This window comes from Rattus norvegicus, chromosome 6 (genome assembly GCF_036323735.1).
Source record: "Rattus norvegicus strain BN/NHsdMcwi chromosome 6, GRCr8, whole genome shotgun sequence".
Classification (NCBI taxonomy): Eukaryota; Metazoa; Chordata; class Mammalia; order Rodentia; family Muridae; genus Rattus; species Rattus norvegicus.
In genome coordinates this window covers 11749939-11777409 of record NC_086024.1, presented here as the reverse complement: position 1 = coordinate 11777409, position 27471 = coordinate 11749939, and the positions used below count along the sequence as shown (strand labels likewise).

Genomic DNA, 27471 nt, shown 5'->3' with positions numbered 1-27471 from the left:
CGACAGGTCCCTGCACTAAGAAGGGGTGTGGGCGCCGAGGCCCATCCTAACCAAGAAACTGTTTCCTGCTGGAAAGGGGAAACTGTGTTCTCTCCAATTGTAGGCCTCATGTCCAGGGGTAGTGCTTTGCTTTTTTTTAATTCTATTTTCCTTTTGCTGTATTTGTTTGGTTTAGTTAATCTATTGTGATTTTCAGTTTTTGTATTATGATTTTATTCTTTGGGGGAGGGGGAATAAGGTTCGGTGGGGAGGTGGGTGGGGAGGAATTAAGAAAGGGAAAGAATGTGATAAACCCATATCACACTAAAAATACTTGAATAAAAACATTTTAAAATAAAAAAAATTAAGAACAGGACAGAAGAAAAGCTAGCAAAATATATGAAAGTGAGGGTTTTTTTTTTTTTTTTTTTCTGGAGCTGGGGACCAAACCCAGGGTCTTGCGCTTGCTAGGCAAGCGCTCTACCACTGAGCTAAATCCCCAACCCCATGAAAGTGAGTTTTAAAGAAGAAATATGGGGCTGGAGGGATGGCTCAGTGGTTAAGAGCACTGACTGCTCTTCCAGAGGTCCTGAGTTCAAATCCCAGCAACCACATGGTGGCTCACAACCATCTATAATGGGATCTAATGCCCTCTTCTGGTGTGTGTGAAGACAGCTACAGTGTACTCACACATAAAATAAATAAATAAATCTTTTAAAAAATATGGAGAGATGCAAAATAATTTTTAAGATAGTATCTATCAAATATCAATGATTGCTATTGTAATATGAAAATAGATTTGTTTTCATACACTGTGGAGTTGTTACAGCCATCCCAGGGTTAATTTGACCCTACTTGAATTTAAGATACGTTTAACTTCTTACTCAGAACTTGTATTTGTTATCCCTCCTAGAAATGTGTGTGTGTGTAAAGGGTGTCCAACAAGCTTGATTGCTGCAGGGTTATTTGTCCCTGTGTAACCTAAAACCTGTGTAAACACCTACAAGGACATTGTTAGGCAGTGGTGTGCTCATACTGAGACATCCGGTACAAACACTGGAAAGTAACTTTCATGTTCCATGGACAAGCCAGGCTGTCTTTCAAATGGTTTTGAAACGTTTCAGCCTAATGACTGTGGGTAGAGTACTATGTTGGGGAAATCCTACAAAACGACTAATTCCAAGCTCTTCCTACTCCAAAGAGAGTTTTCAGGGGTCTGGTCTTACAATCAAATACCTCTGACTTACTGATACAAGTTCTGTTTCCCGCAGGTGAGAAGCCTCTGCCTCTTAAAACATCACTGCAGAAAAAGAGGAGTTACGGCAGCGCGTTCAGTGCCCCCAGTGCTGTGCAACTGCAGGAGAGCCATTCTCCAGCCTCCAGCATCGACCCAAAAGCAGACCATAACTACAGTGCCAGCGGCGTGGCAGCCCAGCGTTGTGCATCGAGGGCTAGCATGTCTTCCCTGTCTTCTGTGGATGAGGTGTATGAATTCATCCCCAAGAGTAGCCATGGCGGGAGTGACGGCAGCGAAGGCTTCCACAGTGACGAGGAGACAGATGCTGAGGATGAGGATCCTCTTGCAGACAGTGGCTATGCACCGCAAGCTCTTGAAGACAGCACTCGGAAAGGACAGCCAGGCCAAAAGATTCCAAAACAGTCATGTCAAGAGATCGATGAGGAGCTCAAAGAAGCAGCCGGGTCGCTGCTCCACCTTGCTGGAATCCGCACCTGCCTTGGCTCCCTTATAAGTACTGCAAAGGCACAAAGTCAAAAACACCGGAAAAAGTAGAAATGCTTATAGTGTGGAGTTGTTTTAAAGTGTGGCAATACTCTTCTACTTAACTTTTTACCAGGGATACAGAGCCATATCAGATGGACCGCTTTAGCTAAGGGTGGGGGAGGCGTGCCACTTGTTTCTTTCTAAATATTTTTTGGTTGCTTTTCTTTTTTGTTTAAACAGTTGCTCTTAGGATCATGCATAATTGTAAATCTGACATAAAGGACCCCACAACATAATTTCTGTGAATAAGTGTCTCCCAGATTTGGAAAATTTCGTATAGAAAAATTCTCAGCCTCTGTCTTAAACTTGTAGGGAAAAAATCTCTTTGTTAATCGGTTAAAAAATTGGTAACTTGGATTTTCATTTTTCTTCCCATTCTGCTGTGAACTAGTTACTGGTATCTCCCTGACGTGCTTCTCTCCTGACGTAGTGCAGGAGGGTGAGATGGGATCGCTTGTCTGACCTTGTTTCGGTTGTTCTTTGTTGCAGCATGAGCTTGGCCTCTTCTGCAGCGGGAAGAGCCTAGGTGCCTAGAAGGTTCTCTGGTCTGTGGAGAATGGAGCAGTTGTAAGGCATGGGAAGGCCATCTGGGGATGAGGCTCATCTCATGACTAGCTCCTGCAGTAGCATCTCTGCAATGCCCCACCTCACAGTTAACGCACAGCCTCGAGGACCTCCGCCCTTCCCCAGAGCACTCTGCAAGCGCTTAAGCTTTAGCTGCTCATTGTCTTGCTTAAGTAAAAATGTCTGAGGATGCAGCCGGAGAGTGTCATGGAGTAGCAGTCGTCTTGACACACGTGCAGAGAGGCTTGCATTTGTTTTCTCACCGTAGTGTAGTGAAGGGAGAGTGTGACATCAGAAGTAAAGTAGGTCACTGAGGGCGGAACTGCCCAAGCTTCGTAAAGTTAAAATTAAATGTATAGTGAGTTAGATTTAAAACAGTATTAAATGTCCTACTGAGGAAGATGTAGAGATCAATATCTTCAGGGATTTCAAAATACATAGAAAAACTGGGTCTTACACAAAACTTTGAGAAGGCAATGTAATAACCTGTATGTGCCATTAATCCACGCTAGAAGATTTTATATTACCATTTCAAAAGTGCATTGGCTAAGATTTTAAATATTTGAACAAAACTGCTTATATGAGACAGTTTTGACTATAGTGTTAAGAACAGGGATACTAAGGCTATATAACTCATATATATTTTTTTACAGTGGTGGGAGAAATTTTCAGAAACCTTAGTCTTATTTCATGATACGTCCTGTATTCTAGACAGTGACCTTGAGTTTTTCTCACTTACGTGCACACACCCTTGCTGTGCACACACAGGCTCAGGTTAGCTTCCTGCGTTCAAATGTTTTTATGGCTCTACAGCATCTTCTTGGACTTTTTAAAGTGACAAATGTTTTTATTTTTACTTCTAAATGTTTTTCTGGGCAATATTGTCAAATAAGAAAAACAAAAGAATGTTTCTTATGTGACCACACTTAAGCTATAACAGTATTGATACACTCCTGAATCCATGTTAGTTATAATTGAATTTGGAGAGCCAAATTAATGGAATTGGTGCTACTAAAATATAGACATTTTTCTTTTATTGATAATGCAGGATGAGGAATTTGGAATTTTTCTAATTCATAAATGTTATCTCTCAGAAAACAGTTAAAGTTTTTACTGCAGACTGAATGAAACACCAAACAGAAGTGTGGTTTTAGTGTGGTACAAGTCTTGAAGAGGTGGTGGAGTTCGGATGATAGCATGGACTTGTGCAGCTCCTCACCGTGCCCTTCTGAGAGGTCCTTCACAGTTGTGCTCACCGCATTCTGTTCCGACTGATGTCCCTGGCCAGGGGGCGGGCTGTTCTGCAAACAGGAAAATGATCTGAAGTAGGAGGAAAGAGTTGTTCTCAGCTCCAAGAGAAGGATCTTTTCAGATTTGATGTTTAGGCAGTAACTTAAATTCCTTTCCCTCCTTCAGTGGCCTCTTATTTAAAGCAGCAGCCATTAGCAAGGATGGCGTCATGTGCCTGTGCACTTAGAACTAACATGCAGAGTCCCTAACAACTTGCACTTCTTGTAGGATTCAGTGTCTCACTTTCCGTTTGCTGCTGTGCCCAGGCACCCACTTCAAGGGGAGAACCTTCATGATTGGGTCCCTTATGCTGTTCTTGGAGATTATGTGCCTATTTGGTGTGCTTAGCCTGAAGCATGGCTTGGAACTATCCAGTTGAGGAAGTCATCCTGAATTTTACGGGCTAGAAATTCCCAGAAAATCGCAAGCTTTGTGTAATAAAGACAGCTTAGAAATCCAAGGACAACATACATGTTTCAATCATTTAAACTGGTTTTAGCTAAGGTATACTTTGTCTTATATCAAAATAAGAATTTTGTTGGAACCAATTCCATTTTTAATGGATTCCTAATAAAAGTTGTGTCTTAGCACTATTAACTTTATTTTCTACATTGCCAAGAGAATCAGTGTTTCTTGAATATGTCTTTGAAATTTGTGCAATATATTAAAAATAGTTGATTTCTTTGCTTTCAAATTTAGGATGAAATATTGCCTCAATCAGTAGAAAAGCAGGGGTGCATCACCCCTTTCCTTGGAGCCTTTTCTGTTCTCATAGCCAGCACGACTTCTCTTAACTCAGATCCTTTGTACATTGTAAAGTTTAGCACATGTTGTCACCGCTTTCTGAGGCATTCTGTAAAGGGTTCATACTAGATGGTCAGTTAAATACACGTTAGCATAGTTGAAAGCTAGAGCAAGAGTTGAGGGAATACTTGTGTCTTGTAGACTGGAGGCCTTCTCAGCAGCAAAGGCTGTTGTCTCAGATGGACAGCAGCTTAACGAACGCCCTTTGAAAACTATAAGGCAACTTTTGAGGCTTTCTGGTTTACATATATGTCATGGAGATTTTTTATTATTATTTTGAAATGTCTAAGTTTTGATTAAAGTTTACTCCAATGTGTTGATGATGTAATCATATTTATTGAAAGGCAAAATAGAATGTTTTCATGTTAAACCTGCCATTTCCCAAGACTATTCTTTGCATTTAACTGCCAGTGCCATTGTCAAAGTTGTACTTTTTTTATTAAACACAGTGCTTAATTTTAAAGTATTATGTTGCCATCATAGTGTATAAAATGTATAATTGCCATTCATTGTAACTATTATTTATTTTTAAACTAAAGTATAAGAAAACCTTTTGATTAAAGAAATTTGTTATTAAATTGTTTTCTCTTTTCTGATGTAGCATAAAAACTTCTGAGTTTAACTGCCAACAGATGACCAACCACAAGTGAACCACTTCTCAGTTGCAGCCTTGCTTATAGCAGAAACAACTTATAAACATTTAGTTTTTTTATCTAATCTCTGACTATTAAAATGTTTATAAAGTTTATTTTTACCAAAGATATGCAATTCATTATGATAAAGTTGCAGAATAAACATCATTTTATAACACTTTTGTGCTTTCTGTTATTTGTTTGTATTCAATATTTTAACTTTTATTACTATTTATATTTAATATGTTATGTTACATATTTTGATCTTTCAGTAGTTTGTGTGTGTGTGGATGCGTGTGCATTGCAGACACACTGGTACAGTCATACCAAAGTGCGTGTGTGGAACTTAGGACAACTTTGGGGAGTTGGTTTTCTCATTTCACTGTGGCTTTATGGGCTTAAACTCAGGTGCCAAGATTTTGTGGTAAATACTTTTACCAGATGAGGAATGGTGAATCCTTAAGCTATGAGTTTGTCAGGGCCCCACTATGTAGCTCTAGCAACCATTGAACTCAAAATCATCTTGCAGCAGCCATGTTAAAGCTTGTCTTACAGGGGCTGGGGATTTAGCTCAGTGGTAGAGCGCTTGCCTAGGAAGCGCAAGGCCCTGGGTTCGGTCCCCAGCTCCGAAAAAAAGAACCAAAAAAAAAAAAAAACTTGTCTTACAGGATATCACCATTACTCTAGGCGGAAATTTTGTTACATATGTTACACTTTGTGTGTGTGTGTGTGTGTGTGTGTGTGTGTGTGTGTGTGTGTGTGTGTGAGAGAGAGAGAGAGAGAGAGAGAGAGAGAGGTCTTGAGTAATTCCAAATGGTATAGCGACTTTGAAAAGCAATATGAACATTGCTCAAGAAGTTAAAAATAAGGTTATGATGTGATTAAGTTTGTGCCCTGCAGCACATACTCAATATGTTTGGAGGAATGAAAAGCACTCATCACTAGCTTGGTCAACTCCATTTGGCCACTGTCTGATTATTATGCCTGCCCCCTTGTTGCTCTTAGGTTTCATGGCAAACCTACAAGGAGTGATGGGAGCAAAGTGGGAGGAACGGCAGCATGGTGATGCTGCCCCTTGGGGCAAGGCTGACTTTCTCATGGGAACCAGCTTGCTCCCCTCAATGATGACTGTAATATCAACTTTGACAGATCTCTTGTAGAAGCAGACGATGAGTTTGAGCACTGTGCTGGGCAGAATCTCGCCCCAGCAGCAGTGCCTGCCCCCACCCCCTTCACTTCCCATTCTATACAGGAAGAAGAAAGCTTTCTAGGATTCTGCTTTTTCCCCTATTTTCAGTTTTCTAAGATTTATTTTTTTATGTTGTGTGTATGGGTGTTTTGCATGTGTGTATGTCTATGCACCACATGCATGCATTACCCAAGGAAGCCAGAAGAAGGCTTCAAACCACTGAAGTTACAGATGGTTGTGAGTTGCCATGTGGCCATGAGGAACAGAACTCAGACCGTGGAAGTGCAGAACACGCACTCCACTGCTGAGTCATCTCTCCAGACCTCCCCTCTTTTTTAAGATTGATTTTATTTTATATGTATGAATACTTTGTATGAATGTACACTGTGGGTCTCCCAACCCTTGTGGATGGTCTGCCAGTTTGGTCCACAAAGGTAAAGGGAGCAGAGACTGTGAGGTGTAGGGATAGGTTTGGAAGTCCTGAGAGTACTCTTGACGAATGACCGTACCAGGACCACTTGTCAGAGGCAGATCAACTTTACTTAGGGTGATTGAAGGCTTATAAGGTTTGGGGAGACTGAGGGTAGGGACCTTCAGGATGGGCAAAGTTCATTGGCTGGGGACTTAGGGTACCTGGAATGCCTCATTTGCATGGGGAAGCAATTAGGGAATCTCAGGTCTGAACGAGCAGGTTTTGTTAGGAGGAAGGAAATTGATCTTATAAACTAATTGAGGCTATGTGACTGTCCTCAGGTAGAGGCAGATGAGAGGGCTTAGAATTCCCTGGACAAGCTCAAAGGCTATCCGGTCATGGTGGACTTCAACCTACATAATCAGAGTTTTCCCTCGGTACACCTCAAGCATGCCTGGTGCACGAGGATCCAGAGAGGGTCAGATGCCTTGGAATGGGAGGTAAGGATGCTTGTGAGCCACTTCTCTGGTCCTGGGAACTGAACCCTCGTCTTCTGGAAGAAAGCAGGTGTTCTTAACTTCTGCGCCATCTTCCTAGTCCCTATCTTTACTTTTCTGAAGACTTGTTATTTATTTACATACGTATATGCTTCTATATGCAAATGTGTATGTGGGTGCTCGCTGCAGGTCAGAAGAGGGCTTTGGACCCCCTTGAAATGAGTTACCAGGCAGTTTGCTAGCTAGGAACGATGTAAGTGCTGGGAACTGCATCCGGGCCCTCAGACAGCGCAGTAGGCGGTGTTAACCACAGAGACTCCATCTCCTAATCTGAATTACTTGGTGGGGGGAGGGTGTTATTTGATTGTTTGGTTGGTTTTTTTTTTTTTTTTTTTTTTGGTGTTTGTTCTTTTGTTTTTGTTTTTTGTTTTTGTTTTTTTTTTTTAAGATTTATTTAGTTTTATTTATGTGAATACACTGTTGCTATCTTCAGACACATCAGAAGTGGGCATCAGATCCAATTACAGATGGTTGTGAGCCACCATGTGGTTGCTGGGAATTGAACTGTGGACCTCTGGAAGAGCAGTCAGTGCTCTTAACCGCTGAGCCATCTCTCCAGCCCCCTTGTTTGGTTTTGTTTTAGTTTGTATTTTCAAGACATAATTTTTCTGTGTAGCCCTAGCTGTCTTAGAACTGACTCTGTAGACCAGGCTGGCCTCTAACTCACAGGGATCCTCCTGCTTCTGTCTCCAGAGCACTGAGATAAAAAGAGTGCAGCACACCCTCCTCCAATCTGAATTTTTAAAGGAAATTATATTTCTTTTCTGAAAATGCTTGATAATTCAAAGTATAAGTGTATTCCTGTGACCCTGGCTTCTGTGTAAATGCTCTCCCTCCTTTTTAGATGAATATCCTCAGGAAATGCATAACCAGCTTCAATTCACATTAGGAACAAGCTGGTACTCAAGCAAGAAATAACAGTGTTCAGCGTTGGGCAGAGCAGCTCGAGTCCTCTCGGGTTTCAGCCAACACGTGACCTTTATTTGTGGATGTTATAATCTCTCTCTCTCTCTCTCTCTCTCTCTCTCTCTCTCTCTCTCTCTCTCTCTTTGTCTCTCTGTGTTTCTCTGTCTCTGTCTCTCTCTGTCTCTGTGTCTCTGTCTCTGTGTGTCTCTCTCTGTGTCTCTCTCTGTCTCTGTCTCTCTGTCTCTGTGTCTCTGTCTCTGTCGTTCTCTCTGTATCTCTGTCTCTGTCTCTCTGTCTCTGTGTCTCTGTCTCTGTCGTTCTCTCTGTATCTCTGTCTCTGTGTGTCTCTCTCTCTCTGTGTCTCTCTCTGTCTCTGTCTCTCTGTCTCTCTGGGGTTTGCCTTTGTTATAGCTCACCTAAGCTTCCTATGACATTGTAGCTTTTGGAATAGAGCATTAATTGGAAGCAGTCATCCCATTACACCAGCGGTGATGATGCTGGATCCTAAATATTTACCAAGAAAAGAGCATTTAACCGAGGATGTAATTCAGCAGCCAAGCACAATGAGGCTGCAAGAAGCCCTACAATTGCACAGACGGTGTCTTCAGTGGCTGAAATACTTGCGTATTTGGTACACGTGGTGTAAGGACTGTGAGGCTCGGTTCTCAGAACAGCACCAACATGTGCGATGTCAGATGCAGAAGTAACCAAAGGACTGTGTTTATTGTCTGAACGGTGTGAGATGTGTCCAACTGCTTGGTTTTAAACGTAGATAGGCTTTTAACTTTAATCACTGTTTTTCCTTGGGGTTCCTCCTGGGATGCTTCCTGTGTGCCCTGAGCTGCAAGCTGAGCCCATCCTTGAGATGGGTGCTTCCGAAGCACTTCAGACACCTCACATAAGCGCCGAGGAGAACCGTCTCTCAGAATTCAGCGCTGCAGCCCAGAGCTCTGATAATGAGCTACAGGCAGTCATTTGCTGCCTGTGATCCGCAGCCCCCACAGTGCTGGCCAAGTCCTTGGCACGGAAGGTTTTGGCTGGGCTACCGGCATTGATTAAATGGGTGTAAAGAGAATCCGCATGGTGTCAAGGAATATTTTTATGGGCAAAAATCCATCAGCAACACCTGCAATACTAGCACTTCAAGAAATGGAGGAGGATGTCCACTGAATCTGTTAGCTCAGTGTGAAAGACACTAAAACAAAGGAATCTGAACACGCTGCCACCAACCTCTGGGTCATCTTATTGGTGCTGTCTTGACAAAGCAATGCAGTTCCTTCCCCTGCTATGATGTCACCTCTGTCCAATCATAACCTTCTTTATGAGGGTAGAGGATAACTCTGGAGACAAGCTGAGTGACAGCAAGGAGCCATGCAGCAGCAGTCACTAGGCAACAAGAGGCAGCCCTTAGTGAAAGAGAAAGCTAAGGCGCTTAACCCTTGTGCAGGCTGGGGCTGAACTGGCGGCAACCTCAGCACAACCTCAGCACCGCAGCAGCGGCCTGATAGGAAATGCTACTGTTTGCTACTGTTTGGTCCCGCTTCCCAGAAACATGGGGAAATCCCCTCCTCCATCCAAGTGGTTGGTGGCAGCAGAACACTCTCTCTCTCTCTCTCTCTCTCTCTCTCTCTCTCTCTCTCTCTCTCTCACACACACACACACACACACACACACACCTTTTAAACAAGAGTGACAGCATCAGGACCCCCTTGGTGTTTTCTCAAGGCTCTTCAGTTCTACATAGGCAGGCTATACCAAGGCATGTAACAACGGGGAATGTCTCTGACATCAGCCCATACTCCCTCAGTGAGCTATGCTAAGGTTAGGGCAGTGTGGAGACAGACAGGTGTCTGTCTGATGCATTGCTTCATGAGGCACCCTGATCAGTCTGTCAGTCAGGGTAGGTTCCTTTTCCCTCACTCGCCCTGCATGGACGTGTGGGTTGAAGCCCACAAGAAAGCTCCCCCACAACTAAACAAAAGTTCTACAAAATTGCCCCTCCTCCCTCCTCTGCTGCTGAATTTAGTACAGGGCTGGACAGGCCCAGAGTGAACTACTGATCTTGTTTTCTAACTGGAGTTCCAGAATCACCTTATTCTGATGGCTTTGGTTAGGGTTTGAACTTTCAGGGGATGGAGGTTCTCTTGAAACTGGGTTCTTATATTGTTAATTTGAGGGCCCTCGCCGTTTAACTTTATTTTCTTCCCATTGGCAGTTACATAGTATGGTGATGATTTCTTAAAGAGAACTCCTCTGTGGTTCTGCTCAGATCATAAACTGACCAGTGAGTGTTGCTGTGAGATAGAGTCCTAGAGAACAGGGCCCATTCTGTTTTCTATAACAGTACCTGGCACATGCACAGAGTGTGTGCATGAGTGAGTCAATCGGTTGATCAATTTAATTCATGGTGTTCTGTCCAGAGAGATCTAATAGGAGACACATAAGTAACCCCTTAAAGTTGTCAGAAACCTAGCAAAATGTGGTGCCTCCTACCTACAATTCTAGCCCTTGGAAAGAGGAGGCAGGAACACTGTCATGAGTTTGAGGTCAACCTGAACTGTATAGTGTAAGGGACCATCTCAAAACAAAACAAAACAAAACAAAACAAAACAAAACAAAACAAAACAAAAAACCCACAAAGAACCTTGTCAGAGACCTCACAGGTAATCTAGTACACCGCCTGTTTTGCAGTCAAGAGACAGACCTGAATAAGTCCCCGGTTCATTAAAAGGTGTAGGCAGGTTTCTCTGAAATCAGCTGGTGCAGAGTTTGATAGAGATGATGGTCATGTGGAATCCAGAGGTTGTTTCCTTTAACTTTGGCCCCGTCTCATCTAGGGCCATTACATTTGTTCTAATGTAATTGAACATTGAAACTCATAAACAGATCAGAAACACACAGACTCTATGATTGGCTCAGACAAGCCACGTAGATTCTGGAAAATAAAAATCTCAGGAAGATTCATGTAGGTTGGTAGGTAAAGAACTAAACGAATGACTACCTAGATAGGTAACCACAGCAACATGAGTTTCCTTGCGTTATTCATGCCCACTGCTATCATAGAGCTAGTGGTACTAGCTTTTCTCCTCCCTTTCTGGGCTCTTTCCTAGGGACAGGGGAAGGAAGAGGAAAGAGCTCATTTGATGTTCCGTTTCTGAGCTGTGGATGGCCCTCAGAGTTCTCTATGAATTTCCATCTTCCCCAGAGCCTTTTGTTGACTCTAAGTAAAATACATTCTATTTCTTATAATGAAACCTTGTAAAAATCCAGGGGGTGATTAATATCCACAACGAAAATAATGGTTCACAAACTTGGCTTATTTGTGACTATTTTAAAGATGGTGTTATCTCAGTCAATAACCAAAAGAACATTGATTATTCTGCTTTATTTGGAATTTTCTAAACTAAAAGTTGTGTTTGGAGATTGGAAAGGCCTGTTTGCCTGCTTGCTCGGGTTACCAGTAATGAAATACCAATCGGTGGTCTGCGCACTGAACAGATGAAAGTCCATGCTCAAATGTGTATCCGCGTCTTTTCTATTGAAGGACTTTCTTGGTTGGTCTTTCTTTGAGACTGTCAAAAGGCTGGGCTGGTGACTCAGAGACATATTGGATGTGTCAGGGGATGGCTGTGTCAAACAAGGTGTCTGTATTCTTAGTTCCTGGAACGTGTAAATATATTATTATTAATGGCAAAGGAAGTGAAGGTGCTGTGCGGAAGTAAGTTTTCTTGTTGGCTTACAATAGAGAGATTGTAGATCATCCGGGTGGGCAGGATGTAATCACCGTGTTCATAAGTGTGGGCAAGGGTCAGGAACGAGAACATTGGAATAACAATATAAAAGACACAATCTACCAATTCAGGTTTAAAGATGCAAGAATCATGAGCTAAGGAATATGGCAGCTACCAGAAGCTATGAAGGACAGGAAATGGATGCTCTCCTATAGTCTCCAGAAGAAACACACAGCCCAGTCAGCACCTTAGTTCAAATCCAGCTAGGCCTTTTCTAGACTTCTGACTATAATTTAAGTATTATGTCTCCCTTACAAACTATGTAGAGAGAAGACTGTGAGATTTACAAACAGCCTGGGCCACACCTTCCTCAGAAGGACAGGTTGGGGGAACACACCTCCATCCCAGTTAGGTCATTCAGGGGGAATTTCCAAGATGACCCTCAGAGAATTTAGGGAGTGAATTTTGCTTTTCACAAAAGATACCTACAAGTGAAGACTAGATGGGACTTTATGCCACAGGGACAAAGAAGAAGAAGAAAGAGGAGGAGGGCGAGGAGGAGGAGGTAGATAAAGATATGTGTTTTCCTAGGGCCAGGTAAACTCAGGGAGGCAGCCAGCCTGGGTTGTTGTAGGCAGACTACACAAGAAGACTTCTGAGTGGGCAGGGAGTAGAGGGGAGGGGAAGAAAAAGGAAGGGAGAAGAAAGAAGGAGAGAGAAAAGGGAGAAGGGGGAAAGGACTGCTAGAAACCCTTGGCTTGTGGCTAACTGAGAGCTTCCAAGCAAAGAGATAGCATCTGTGGTGGTTAGTCTTGGTGATGAAAGAGTCAGAGTTAGGTCCAGTAGGAAAATTCCCACCACAAACCTCTGAGCATAAGGACCCCTCCCTTCCAGGAAGAAAAGAAAGCTGGTTTAGTTCCTGGAACAGCTGCAAGCCACCTGACTCCCAACTGAAAGTCCTGAACTGTACACTGAGTTGATCTGAAAGTTGTTTTGCTCCACCAAATGCACATAGTACACAGCACCCTGCCTAGTTACCATTGTGCAAATTCTGCCTCAATTGTTTGAATTCTGTCCCAATCGCTTGCAAGGTATATAACTCACTGTTAGAGTCTGTTCAGGGTCATCTCCCCTTGAAGTGGGTGGTCCCAACATGTCGAAATGATTAAACTCCTCTTGCTTTTGCATCAATCACCGCCTCCGTGGGTCTCATTCAAGATGTCCTGGAAGAGGTTCAATTCAAACTTCACAGTGAGCTTTGTTTGTTTGTTTGTTTGCATTTCAAATGTTATCCCCTTTCCCAATTTCCTGTCCATAAACTCCCTATCCTATCCCAAATGTGAGGAAAGTGTGAGGATCGGAGGATGCAAAAATGTGTAGCCCAGACTGGCCACGAGCTCATGATCCTTCTGCCTCTGCCTCCTTCAGCAAATCCTACCAGTGTGGCCACCACGACTGGCCTTGGTGAGATTTAGAATCACCAAGAAACAAATCTCTGGTGTGCTAGTGAGGCTAGAAAGTCTTAACTGGAGGGGGGAGGGGGAGAGGGAGAGATGGAGAGAAGGAGAGAGGGAGAGAGAGGGAGAGAGGAAGAGAAGGGAAGGGGGAGGAGGGGAGGAGGAGAGGAGGAAGGGGAGGGGGAGGAGGAGGGGAGAAAAGGGGAGACCCAGACTTAATTTGGGTGGCACCATTTCATGTGCTAGTGTCCCAGACTGAATACACTGGAGAAAGTGAACTGAGCACCTGCACTCTTAACTCTCTGCTTCCTGACTGGATACTGTGCTGGGTGACCAGCTGTCAGGTGAACAGATGTCGTGCAACCAGCTGCCTCTCCTTCTTTCCCCCATGCCTTTCCCTGCAGGATGAACCCGACCCTCGAACTCTCAATCCAAACTAACCCTTCCTTAAGTTCTTCTATCAGGTCTTTTGTCACAGCGATAAGCAACAACTAAAGTAACTGCTACACATCCGTAGAGAAAGGTTCTAAGAAGCAACTCATCAAACCCCCACCAGAGAGAGTCCCTCAGGGCCCCCTGGTTTCCATGGGAGCCAGTTGTGTCTCAGGACTGTGCCTACAGGATAGATGTCCGTCTCCAGCCCCCGTTCTCCGGCACCCAGTTTTGAGAAGTCAGAGACCGGTGTAAGAACAGGTGGCGCTGAGCAAGGAGAGGCCCTGAGTCTTCAAGTGTACACACTGACAGCAGGCTGGCCAGAGGGGTGAGCATTCCTTTCAGCTGAGGGAAGTTAAGCTTGTTCCACTGTGGAACTGCCTGGCTCCCAGCAGGCAGCCGGTAGACAGACCGCAGGGTTAAGGGGAAGTACATTCTATAGAATGTACCGCAGTTCCTCATTGTTTAGAACACACTGGAAAAACAACCACATCTAGGTTTAAACACAGGGGTCCTTTTCTCACCTAAGTGAAGCCATTTAGTGTGGGTAAAGCTCCCAGCATGATGTAACAAACACTTTGAATGTCCTTGGCTGCTATTGTTCCTGTAGACTTGTAATCCAGCTCGCTTCATTTCACTCAGTGAATTGTCTTTACCCTATTTTTTCTTTTGTGTTTTTTGATTGTTCTGTTCCTTTCGCTGTAGTGGTTTGGGTCTGAGTCTCACAGGAAGCCCGGGCTAGCCTCTTGCCTCTGCCTCCTCAGGAGGATCACCGATGTGTCCTGGTTGTACCTGGTTTATTTTCATGTCAATAAATAACACCATGGCATACGTGTGGATGTGAGGTCTCGTGGTTTTATCTGCTAATATATCCTTTTGTTTACTGTCTGGCTTCCAGCAGGCAGCTGGTAGACCACAAAGGTACTGTGCAGTGCTTTCTACGAAAGGTACAACAGTTATTCATTGTTTAGTACACACTGGAAGCAATCACATCAGGTGACTCCCAATCCTTCCATTATCAGAAACCAGTTCTAACAAACATTTTTACTTTTACATTTGCTTTTTGTTTTTGGGTTTTTTTGTTTTGTTTTGTTTTGAGACAGAGTTTTCTCTGTGTAGCTCTAGCTGGAACTCACCCTGTAGCCCAGGCTGGCCTCCCAAAGCCAAGATCTGCCTACCTCCCAAGCTCTGGGATTAAAGGTGTGTGCACCACCCCCAGCTATTTCCACATTCTTGTTTACTGTATGCCTTTATCTTCTCAGTATAAATTATAAAAGAGAAATGGCTACTTCCAATGTCCTCAGTGTTTTATGAAAACTCCAGTAGCTCACATAAGTAATGCTAACTCAGGATGCTGAAGCAGGAGGATAGCAGCAAGTGCCAGGCTAGGCTGAGTTACACAGCAAGACCTTGTCTCAAAAAAAAAAAAAAAAAAAAACCCAAAAAACAAAAAAACAAAACAAGGTCGACACCTCTGTCTCCTGCGCAGGATACGTGTCGACCCGGAGATCCCCGTAATAGATCTCCGTAATAAACCTCGCCTTTGCTTATTACATCTAAAAAAAAAAAAAAACAAAAAAACAAAAAAACAAAACAAAACAAAACAAAACAACAACAACAAAAACCCACCCTACCCCTGCAACAAAACAAAACAAAACTGAAAAACAAACGAACAAAAAAAAAAAAAAAAACAAGAAAGCAAACATTGTTGAAAATTATTGTCAAACTGTGCTCTGGAGGGATTTAAATTTTTTTTCCCAAACATAGAGAGTATGTTTATTATCTTTTCATATTTCCAAATATTTCTAAGCTCTAAGAATTTGCTATAGTTTCCATCCACATAGGATTTCTGAAAGGTTAAAAGTAAACACGCATGCCATATTTCAGTAACTTTTTCTAGGGCAAAAGTGACTGGATGAAACAAAATATGGAGCCCCAGGCCGTACAAGACACAGAGTGACTAACTCCTCACATAAGAGAGTGGGTTCTGAAGGGAGCAGGCTCTTCCTGCCGCCCAAGGAAGAGTCCCAGGGCAGAAGGCAACTGTGTGTGGAGCATATGCTGCATGCAGTGCTGCACACTGTCGGGGACACGTCCTCTACACGCCAGGACACGCGTTAGCACACGTCCAGGACACTCGTTAGCACAGGTCCCTCTACACGCCAGGACACGCGTTAGCACAGTGACCGCCTCTCCGCACAGTCCTGGACTCAGCTCTCTCGGGAAGGGAGGGCATGGGTTTCACCTCAAGTAGCTGCACACAGGGTGAGAAACACAGCAGGGAAGACGCATCTGTGATGCTCCCTGGCGTCGACACCATCTCTATTTGGTTCTTTGACTAGCTTCAGTGTGCCGCTCTAAACCACTGCCATCTTGCTTCTTCTCATTTGAAATGGGCATGTTTCTTTTCATGGGGCTCGAAGGGTTGGGGTCCTGGGTTGAGTCATTTGTTTTCAGTGTGGTTTGTCCTCTCCAGATTTGCTTAGAATCAGGATCTCGACAGAATAGATCATTGTGATGAGTAGCCAAAAAAAAAAAAAAAAAAAAAAAAAAAAGGGAAGCTCACACACACCGCTGGAACTAAGTCATCCAAAACATTGCTTAACTCTGTCTTAAAAGCTCACGCTATTTTATGTGTGTGAATGAATGTTTTACCTTTCCGTATAAATGTGTAGTATGTGTGTGCCTGGTACCTCCAGAAGCCTTCGATCTCTGGAACTGGAGTTACAGGTAGTTGTGAGCTGGTGTGCAGCTGTGCGAGTAGTGGGAGTCACACTGTACAGGGGCAGCCCGAGCTTCTAACTGCTGGGCCACCTCTCCAGTCCCTCTTAGCATTTTCAGTTGTTGCTGTTCCCAGGCACCGTCAGTAGGTAAAGCACTGCCACAGAGGGGACCAGCCGCCCACCCAGTGTCCCCTCCCTCTTACTTGCTGCATAACCCAATATATTACAGAGAGCAGTGCCCCGAGTGGAGTACCATGTTTCCAGGTTGACTTTGAGCATGGGGACAGCCCGTGGGATATAGAGAGTTCTTAGGTGAGAATTCCATGCCTCCTCTTTCCTTCCTTCCCACGCCCTCCTCTTCCCCTCTTTCTCCTTTTCCTTCCTATATTACAAACACAGGAGCTGGGGCCTTAGCAACTGTTCTGTAGCTATGAACTTGAAGATGAAATTTGAGTCTAGGAATGGAAAGAGAAGCAGTGAAAAGCTTAGATAAAACCAGCCCAAGACTCTCCATTCATAAGTTTATGTTTCTTGTGAGAAAAGCAAAACCTTACCTTGTCTAAGCAGTTGTTCCCTGAAGAACATTAGACGGGTGTTGGACATTTTGAGAGGGAGGAAGGTTATATATTTTTTGTCACAACGAAAGTAATATCTTACATTCAGTAAATATAGGATATTCTGTTTTACTTTCATGTAGGTTTAAACACAACAGTGATAGCAAAATGTTTATAATTAATTGTGCTTTGAATCTAACACACACATATGTGATATATATTTATAAATATACCATATAGTCATTTTATATATGCATAAGCACAATAATTTTTTGCGTGGTAATGAGTGTGTAATTTTCTGGGAATTTGACTTTTATACAAAACAAAGAAATCTTGGATCTTGTTTCTTTGAATCTGAATTAGGGTTTATTCCCCACCCGCAAAGTGACATCTACATTGGCAGTGGTTCCTATATAACACACTTATGTTAGTCTCTCTTTGGAGTTGGCCATTCAGGGCGAGCGAGTGGTCAAATCCTTCATCCTACCTTATAGGATTGCGTACACAAGAGGCGTTTTGCTGGATTAGAAATGGTCATGTCCTTTATTTGTCTTCTGATCTCTCCAGAGAAGCACAGTACAATTCAGAGAGGGAGCACACGGATAGTTACACTGTCTGTGCTTTTGGGTTCACCGTCATAGCTGCTGTAGGGGTTCAGGTAGAGAGAGCATAGGCCTCTGTGGTGCCTGTAGTCCTGAGTGCTATAGGGAAGGCAGTCCCAGCCTCTCCTCACTTGCCCTGTGGCACTTGGAAGCAGAAAGGGCTGACAACTGAGAGCTGAGTCTAGAGTCTGCACCACAGAGCCAGACAGGCCTGATTTCTACACTCCTCTGTGGCAAGCATGGGCTGCAGCTTTGACACGGAAGATGCCTCAGAGGCAAGGTCCTGTATGAGCTAATTCACTCGTGGTATCCTTTAGTATCCCCTGCATCTGAGTGGACCCATGGCCACAGACTGAGAAGGAAGGACAGAACTTGATCAATATGAGAAGGGAGGGAGACCAGGGACTCTGAACGGGAAGGGATGAGAGAGTAGCCTCTTAGGTTGTCTGGGGCAGGCAAGGAATACCAGGGAAAGCAACATGCCCAGGGTCACTGGAAGACCTGCAGGCCAGAATCATCAGCCTTGCCTTTCGCCTTGGTCAGCCCACTGGAACGGCTGAGTTAACAGCTCGATGTCCTTAATTGGAGCAGATAATTGCTGAGTTGGCTCTGTGCACAGGAAATGTGTTCAGATGGATTTGGCGACGTTGAGCAGGAAGAAGGAGGACCACCTGATTTCATCTTGTGCCAAGGAGGGCAGCACAAAGAAGCAGTGTCTCCCATGCAGCCTGGCCCCAGCCCAGCATGGGGCTAGAAAGAACTGTAAGCCCAGGGTCTTGTTCCCTTCAGGGACCTCGGCACACAGAACCCGGGTGATGGCTAGGCAGCAGATAGCCAGAAGCCACAGGGGCAGACTCTGGGCTGAAGCTGCTTCCTTCCCTTGAGCACACCAGTTAACCTCTTAGTGTCTGCTTCTTCATCGAAATCCCCAAACCTGTTAAAATCTTGCCGTATTCTTCCATCCAACCCACAGTGTTGCTTGCAAGTCTACACAGTGACACACATGCCAGGGGCTGTGTGCATCAACTGTTTCTGAGCTTAGAAGAGAGACAAACAAACAAACAAGAATCCATGCTTGCTGACTCCACAAGCCTTTGTTTTCCTCAGTAAGTCGCCACTACTTTCTGTTCAGGTTGGGACACACGGCCAGAGTGCCCCTGCCTACCCTTTGTCCTGACAGTGACTATATGGAGATGACAGTTGCTGAAAACAGAAATGCAACAGCAGCAGAGATCTCCTTTTGTGAGGATGAGGATGTACACTTGATGACCAACCCTGTGACTGACAGACGCACAGTTCCAGCTTCTCTTTGAAACTTTCATTCCTGGAAAACCCTTCATTGTGAACTGTGTTCAAGTGCAGAAAGGAGGAGGTGAAGGGTGGACAGCTGTGGCCACTCCCCAGCAGGGGCCACCACAAACACAAGCACAAGGCAAGTGTGCATGAGGCAGGTGTGTGCATGAGGCAGGTGTGTGCAGGAGGCAGGTGTGTGCAGGAGGCAGGTGTGCAGGAGGCAGGTGTGTGCAGGAGGCAGGTGTGTGCAGGAGGCAGGTGTGTGCAGGAGGTAGGTGTGTGCAGGAGGCAGGTGTGTGCAGGAGGCAGGTGTGTGCAGGAGGCAGGTGTGTGCAGGAGGCATGTGTGCATGAGGCAGGTGTGTGCAGGAGGCAGGTGTGTGCAGGAGGCAGGTGTGTGCAGGAGGTAGGTGTGTGTATGAGGCAGGTGTGTGCAGGAGGCAGGTGTGAACCAGGCAGGTGTGTGCAGGTGGCAGGTGCGTGCAGCAGGCAGGTGTGAACCAGGCAGGTGTGTGTTCCTGCTCTAGAGCCATGGCTTGTTGTTTCCTCTTTCTTATTTTGTTCAGGTGTTGGGAACAAACCCAGGGCCTTCTGCTTACTAGACAAACACTCCATCACCCCTTACTTGGCAGCTCCTTTGTGAATCTTCAGCTTCAGTCATTTCTAGCTTAAACTTGTTTCTTGTTTTGTTTTGACATTTTTTGTTTTTGTTGTACTTTTGGTTTGGTTTGGTGCTTTGAGTCAAGGTTTCTCTATGTAGCTCTGGCTCTCCTGGAAATCGCTCTGTAGACCAGGCCAGCCTTGAACTCAGAGATCCACTTGCCTTTATCTCCCAAACGCTGAGGTTGCTGGTGTGTGAAACCACCATCTGGCTTAATTTTTTCAAGTTTTAAATTAGAATGTACTTACCCTTTCCCATTCCCGTGTACGTGTCATGCACTCTACAGCATGTGTGTGGTGGTCAAATGACAGAGGGGTCTGCAGGGGTCAGGAAGAGAAGCAAAGTGAGAAGAGAATGGAAGTCAGATCAGCTTTGTTAACCTGGATCAAGACTTCTGAAGAATCTCAGACTGGATGGTTTGTTCCCAACATACGTGAGCCCAGTAAATTTGGGAGAAAAGAGTTTCCCGGTATAGTACAATCCCAATAATTCACCCAAGTAGACATATTTACATTGAAACTCAACTCAGGATACATGCCATTTCTTCCAAGAACGTGGGTTCTAGAGATTCAGGCTGGCATGGACTCAGCCATACAGACAGCACGAAGGTCATTTGGGCTGTTAGCCACCTCCGTCTGGTCCTGAGAACTTGGGGGAGCCTTTGGCTATAAGGGTCATTTAGACTATAGATATTGCAGAGCCGGTTGTGGGACTTTGGGGAGCCTGGGCTGTAAGGGTCTCTCAGATTGCTGGCCACCTCGGGTCCCGGTTGTGGGAGCCTGATATGGCCTGGCCCAGCAGATAATGAGGGTCACGGGGCTATTGATCACTTCCAGTTCTCAGCTTTTCCCGTTCTTCCGATCAAAGAACAGGTTTTCATCTTTCCCATTGGAAAGGCTTCCGAGTGCTTAGCATTTCTGCTTTCTCTGGAGATCTGTGCATACAGAGACTTTTGTGTTGGGCTCACTCCAGAGGCCAGCACTAGGAGTTGATTCTGTTCTTTTGCCCGCCCCATGGGCCAGGGTGGCCAGGCAGCAAGCGCCACCCCTCCCCCAGCCACCTCATAGCCCCATTTCTATTTTTTTTTCTTTTTTTCTTTTTTTTCGGAGCTGGGGACCGAACCCAGGGCCTTGCGTTTGCTAGGCAAGCGCTCTACCACTGAACTAAATCCCCAACCCCTCTATTTTTTGAGACAAGATCTTTCCTGAATATCGCTGGCTGGTCTGCAATCCTGATCATCTTGCCTTCGTGTCTCAAGTGCCAGGATGACAGAAGTGTACCATCCATGCCCAGGTGGAACTGCTTATGGAGGATTTCCTCTGAGCTGCCAAGAGCCCTGGCCTTGGGTCTGGGACGTGCAGAAACCCCGGACCGCTGTGCTCCCTGTAAGGCTTTCCCAGTGTGGTAAATGGACAAAGGCAAGAGACAGGGCTGTATGACGTGGGCAAGCCTGTGCTTCCTTGTCTACAGACGTAGCAATGGAGGCATTTTGTAAATGATTTTCTTAAAGACATTTTTTAGGACAAATTGCGGGAGCACGCAGAAAGCACATTTATAACTTACATCGCTATTATTGTTACTGTGCTGCTTTCCGCCCTGCTCTTGTTATAACGCTCCAGCAGTTACTCAAATGATCATTTTCTGTTAGCCAAGCCATTTGGCTTGGATCTGTCTGTCCAGGAATGCTGTCATCCGTCCCAAATATTTAACTGCAAGAATGGCATTTCTATTCCCTTTTTAAAGCTCATTTACTGCACGTAGCTCATTCTAAATAACAGAGACTGTAATCTCATAAAAGCTAAACGGAAGGGAATTTGTAAAATTTATTTTGCAAGTAAATAAGGTGCAAAAATAGCATCAAAATTTTCCACAGGGAGGGATAATTTACTGGGATGTTGTGGAATTTCTATTAAAACAGCAACTAGTTGGCATGTAATAAATGAAGTCACCACGAAGTTTATACTTCCAGAAACAGGCTTCAACACCGTCAACACCTCTCCCCCACCTCCTCTCTGTCACCTATCCTAGAGTTCTACATTAGTGGTTCCCTGTGACCCAGGCCCAAGTCCTGACCTCTCTCTGCATCACTGTCCTAGATACCCGGGTCTAGGTCTGCCTGCCGCTTTGTCCAATGCTGCCTTGGCAGCCACATCTCTTGGTTTCTTGTTCCACAGTAGGTAAGCTCACAAGCATGGCTTTCCGCACATGATCTCTTCTTCCCAGAATGCCTTTCTTCTTACTCTCCCCAAAACTTTCCTTTAACCTTGGAGCCTCCCTGAATAGCTCTCCTCTTGTGCTCTACGGTCAGTCCTCCAAGAAATCCTGGTGGATTCAGTCATGATTAGAACCTGCCAGCTATTCCGTCTCCACTACCACTCACGCTCACCTCTGAGACTGTCTGATCCATTGGCACCACTGCCAGACCCCCCTGAAGCCAGGCTTCTACCCCACTGTCTCCTTTGGTCCCACCACGCTCCCAGACTCTGCCCTGTAGCAGGAGTCAGATGCTGTCAGCGTTATGCCCAGAGCCTTCGTGAGCCGCAGAAGCAGGAACTGATGCTCATGTCCCTCCCTGACTCCACTCAGAGCTGTTACACGGGTGCCTGGTGGAATCAGCAAGGCTGCAAGTTGCAGCTTTGGCTTCTTTTTAGAGCCACGTTTCCCAGTAGCTGGCCATTCCCACAGTTACCTTGTTCTCTCAGAATCAGCAGACAAGTCTTCGGAACAGCAGAGAAGGCCTGGGGCTCCCTGCCCATGTCTTCTGCTTTTCTCTTCCTTGCCCCAGCCTCACTAGTCCCTCCCCCTTGCTGCTCCCCAAACACCCTCTGCTCCTAATGCCCAGGACCCCCGCCCGGTCACCTGCACCTCATCTGTGAGTCACAGTTAAGTGTCACTTCTCCCTTTGCAACTCCCCTAGCCCTTCCCCTTTTCCACTGCCAACACAATTCTGACCTAGTGCACCATGCTCCACTGGAATGTGGCCTCCAGGAGAGCAAGTATTTGACTGTCCTGGTGAGCATGCGCTCACGGACTGGGTGACCAGACCAGACCCCATCCCCTTTGTAAACTTGTCAAGCTAACTTCTCTCCACCACCACCAGGCTCCCACTGTGGCTGTATATGAATTCTTCAGCACCCACCTCAGTGCCCAGCGCACACATGGGACAGCCAGAATTTAATTATCACATTGATCCCTGTGTTCGTGGTCTGAGGTGGGCAGGGACCAGGAGCTTTGGAGAGGGATCAGCCTATTGGGTGTGGGACAAAAGATGGCAGTCTTCTGTATTCTCAGCTTTGAACATGTTGAGCTCTCTCCTCCAGGGCTCAACTGGAACTCCCCAAGTAAACAAGGCTGGCCTGGAACTCACGGAGATCCCCCTGTCTCTGCCTCTCCAGCGCTGGGATTAAAGGCACCAGTACAGGAGGAACGAAAAAAGTATCCTTTGTCATGCTCCTCCCACTCTTTCCCCTAGGCCAGCATTCCTGTCTTCCTAAAGCCCAACTCTCCCTTGCTCCCCAGGCCTGTTTTGAAGACTGAGGCAGTGTGGTGAGGGCTTCCTGGAAGGTGTCTTGTTCTCAAATTCTTTCTTCCTCCCAGTGCTGCACTCCTCAGGGTCTGTCTGCACATTCTCAGTGGAGATAACCATGGGTGTGGGGGGTATTTACAATGTTCAAATGGCTTTATGGGGCCTTGGTGCCTGCCTGTCATAATGATCAGCTCTTGTGATCCCAGCACTCGGGAGGTGGAGGCCGGAGTTCAAGGTCACCCTTAGACGTTCTCAGAGATCCAGGCTAGCTGGGCTACACGAGTCTGTATCAAAAAAGCAAACAAGACTTTCTGTTCCTTAGAGTCTAGCGAGAGAGTCAGAAGTGTGGGAACCTATGGCTTTTAAGCATAGAAAGAATTACTAGGAGTCCACAAGGCACTCTTGACAGAACGCACAGGGTTTGAGAGCAGAGGGTTGGATACAGCTGCTTCATAGTGAGAACCTGGCGGCCATGGGTGGGGTGGGGTGCGGGCTGAGAATCCACACTGACTGAATTGTAGGAATCTGAGGGACAGTGGTCAGACTGAGAAAGGCTTTCGGTGTCCCAGCAGCACCCCTTATTTCCAAGGGCTTCCTTGAGCGGGTGGGAAATAGCCCGGGGCAAATCGCATTGAGAAGGACGCTTCAATTCTCCCCCGTCCCCCAGCCCCTTGTCCTCTAAAGGCCTTGCTTGTGGTTCTGAAGGTGGTCAGGAGCTCAGCGAGTGCTCAGCACCCTGCCAGAAAGATAAGGCTGAGAGAACAGCAGCGCCAGGCCTGTGACCCCTTACTGCTTTGGGTCTGTCCATCCCAGCCACAGGTGCTCCCCGCCCCCAACGCTGTCCAGACAGCCCAGGACAAAGAAGAGGTTGTGTCCCGTCGAGGATGGTGATTGGCCTCCTTTCCCAGCCATCACATGAGGACAAAGGGTCCACACCCTAACTCAGCCGAAAGAGTGCAAGGTGTCCCAACACGCCCTGCAGAAGGACTTACTGATTTTCCAGTTACGAATTTGCCTAACCTGTTCTGTTCAAACAGGCTAATTGTTTCCTGAAAAAGACTCATGGTTAGTGGAATGAAGTCACCAGAGACGTGCCTAAACAATTGCTACCAGTGGTCATGGGCGTGCCCCAGGATTGGTAACCAGTTACAGGACTGTCACCCCGAGTGGCTGCAAATTTGGTGATGGCGCGCCGCCTGGTGGCAAAATGAGGTTATACCAGGCAGAAAGCAGTTTGAGAAAGTCAGTGGAATGGAGCCTTGACAATAATACTGTGGGAGGGGAGCTGTAAGAAGTTTCTCGTCGAGACGTTTGTGGTTATTTCTTAATAAATATCTCATGATTGGGCGAGGGCATAGAGTGGTTAGTGGTTGGACCAGTGGTTCATGCCTGCCGTCCCAGTTTTTGGACGATGGAGTGAGGAAGATTCAAGGCTAGTTTTGGATTCTACAGCAAATTCCAGACCAGCCTGGGCTACAAAAGACCCTAACACAAAACTAACCAACAAAAAAGAAATATAACCCACCAAGGGGGTGGGTTTTAGTAGTAAAATGTGAATAATCTGCTAAAGCAGAAGTGTAGCAAGGGTCTTTGGTCTGACTGACACTACTGAGCTCTCTCCTGGATTCTGAAGACATATTTTACTATGATAATTTTAGAATATACACTAGAGCAGAGTGAAAAGAACCATTAAGCCTGTGTGTCAGAACATGGAGTTTAGCACACCCTGATTCTGACACTTCCTTTACCCTGTGTCGTTCTTATTTTATCCCCTGCACAAGTACTGTGACTCACATAGGTTTTGTGTTGCTTTACCTTACAGCTACGAGAGCCATTCTTGGAATAGAGAGCCTTTCTAGAGCCTGCCACTGTCACGTCTACTGTACACAGTTCTTAGAGTGGGCCACTGGCGATGCACCATGCTCACCTCAGGGTTTTCTTCAAAATGTTTTTCGATTGTTTGTAGATCCCAGAAGTCCATAGAACACTGTGTTGCTCTGTCTCTTAGCTCTCTATGTCTCTGTCTCTCTCTGTCTCTGTCTCTCTCTGTCTCCGTCTCTCTCTCTCTCTCTGATCTGCCTCTTTCTCCCCCCTTTTCTTTCACCCATCCTTCCTTCTCTCAAATCACGTCCCCTACATCCACTGAGATGCCCCGCTAGGGTTTGGACGGCTCAGTAGGTAAAGTCACTCACTGCCAAGCCTGACAACCTGAGTTCCATCCCTGGAGGGCCACGTGGTGGGAGGAGAGAACCGACTCAGGCAAGACGTCCTGTGACCTCCACGTGCGCACACATGCTCATTCCCATACACAGACACATGGATGAATAAGTGTTACAAATGTTAATAACCAAATGCATAGGCATTAGCGCTCAGTTGGATGAATTCTGACAAGCGCATTGCAACTGATCTGCATTCTTCTCAGGCTAGAGAACATGTCCATGACCTCCGACAGTGGCTGCCATGCCTCTGAGCAAACACTGCTCTCGGTTCTTTTGCTGTGGGTGTCTTGCCTGGTCTAAGTTCCATGGTAAGCAGGTAATTACAGAACGCCGTGTACTGCTCTTCACACTCTGCATGGTGCTTTGAGTTTTCCCCACACAGTGGCTCATTCTCTTCTATCGCTACATTGTATCCTATCCACAGATACCCACTGTTTGACACTTAGACTGCGTCCAGGTGGGGCTGTTACACTATACATCAAACTGCTGTCTTTGCATGTGTCTGTCTTCGTGTACATGTTTGTGTGTGAGTGTGCACATGTGCTTGTGTGTGTCCGTGCGCATGTGCATGCAAATCGGTGTATACCTTGTTTTACTATAACGAAGTGTCTGAGTGTTTTGTATCTTTTTTGTGGACATAAGTTCTCATCTCTCTTGGCCTCCCTGCTCCTCTTACTTAACACTATTAGAAAACCTACGCCCTTTCTCATCCGAGACACTTCTTGTTCTTCCTCCCTAGCGACTGTGCAGTAATTTATTGCTCTACAGATCAGACTCTTTATGGTGTCCCTCTAACCCCTGAGTTTCTTGCGAACTGTAGATCCGAAGCCCAGGGGAAACACTTTGGTGACAGGATCAGAGGTGTGCTGCCTAGTTCTTTCCCAGACCCTTCGGCACCGTCTTAGTCAGTCAGTGTTCTACTGCTGTGGGGAGACCATAGCGGTCCTTATAAAGGAAAACATTTAAGCGGGGCTGGCTTTTAGTTCAGAGGTTCAGTTCATTATCATGGTGGGAAGCACGGCAATGTGCAGGCAGACATGGTACTGGAGAGTTCTACATCCTGACTGGTATCTAGAAGAGAGTGAGAGAGACACTGGGCTTGAGCATCTGAGACTTCAAAGCCCACCCCCAGTGACGCACTTCCTCTAACAAGGCCACACCCACTCCAACAAGGCCACACCTCCCAAAAGTGCCACTCCCTGTGAGCCTATGGGGGCTACTTTCATACAGACCACCGAAAATGGCCTAGTTGCTGTTCCTCAGTTCAAACACAGATTCACAAGCCAGGATGGTGTCCCATCACTCAGCTCCCTGTTCCCTAGTGGACCTGTCAGTGGTTTCACATGGCCTTAGCCTTCAGTCAATTATTCTGCTAAAAATTAAAAAAACAGTGGTTTTAAAAAACCCACTACCTTTCCTGGTTCTGCATAAAGAAACTTTCTTTCTCAACTTCCTGGCATGCAGTGAAGGCAGGAAGGTCCTTCACTAGTGGAAATGTCCTTTGTTGTTGTTTTGAATGATGTATTTATTTTCATGTTAATGCTTTGCCTGCACGTATATCATGTACCTTATGAGTGCCTGATGCCCACAGAGGCCAGATGATGGTGACAGACTAGAATTATGGATAGGTCTGAGCTACCATGTGAGTGCTGAGAATAGATCCTGAGTTCTCTGCAAGAACAGCAAGGCTCTTAAACCAAGCCTCCTTCCAGCTCTGTTTTATTTGGGTTACTTATAGGAGCACGGGTGAGATCCTACTTACAGCAACGGAGATGATCAAAGACAGTTGCAGCACCAGGGCCCACATAGGGGAAAACAGAACCCAGGAGTTCAATGTACAACTGGCAGGCAGCCTCACACTGAGGGGTATACTTTCTGATTTTTATTTTATTTCTATGGACATTGGTGATTTGACTGCATGTATGTCTGTGTGAGGATGTCAGATGTGGTTGCTGGGAATTAAACCCAAGTCCCCTGGAAGAGCAGCCAGTGGTCTTCACCTGAGTCATCTCTCAAGTAGTGGTTGCTGGGAGTTGAACTCAGGACCTCTGGAAGAGCAGTCAGAGCTCTTAACCGCTGAGCCATCTCTCCGAAGCACTCTCTCAAGTACCCGAGGAATATCTTTTCAAGTGGCTCTATGGCCTGGAAGTATCTCTCA

At 45.7% G+C, this 27471-nt stretch overlaps 1 protein-coding gene and 1 long non-coding RNA gene across 11 annotated transcripts in view; one reads left to right on the top strand and one right to left on the bottom strand.

Annotated features, from left to right (window-relative positions):
* Foxn2 (forkhead box N2) overlaps positions 1-5230 on the top strand; it is a 46572-nt gene extending 41342 nt beyond the window's left edge. For all 6 annotated transcript variants that reach the window (NM_001399771.1, XM_006239738.4, XM_237502.10 and 3 more), the window contains exon 6: positions 1251-5230. In NM_001399771.1, coding sequence (NP_001386700.1) covers positions 1251-1771 — 521 coding nt within the window. In that variant the 3' untranslated portion in view covers positions 1772-5230. The remainder of the gene's footprint in view (positions 1-1250) is intronic.
* Positions 5231-11486: 6256 nt separating this feature from the next.
* LOC102546644 (uncharacterized) lies at positions 11487-19843 on the bottom strand. 5 transcript variants are annotated; one of them, XR_005505629.2, is made up of 3 exons: positions 19817-19843; positions 12952-13070; positions 11487-11776 (listed from the first exon to the last, which is right to left on the bottom strand). It is a non-coding gene; the product is annotated as an uncharacterized LOC102546644 (long non-coding RNA). The 5 variants fall into 5 exon arrangements; XR_001838273.3 differs by lacking the exon at positions 19817-19843 and adding an exon at positions 13924-14170; XR_005505628.2 differs by lacking the exon at positions 19817-19843 and adding an exon at positions 13746-14169.
* Positions 19844-27471: the final 7628 nt, after the last annotated feature.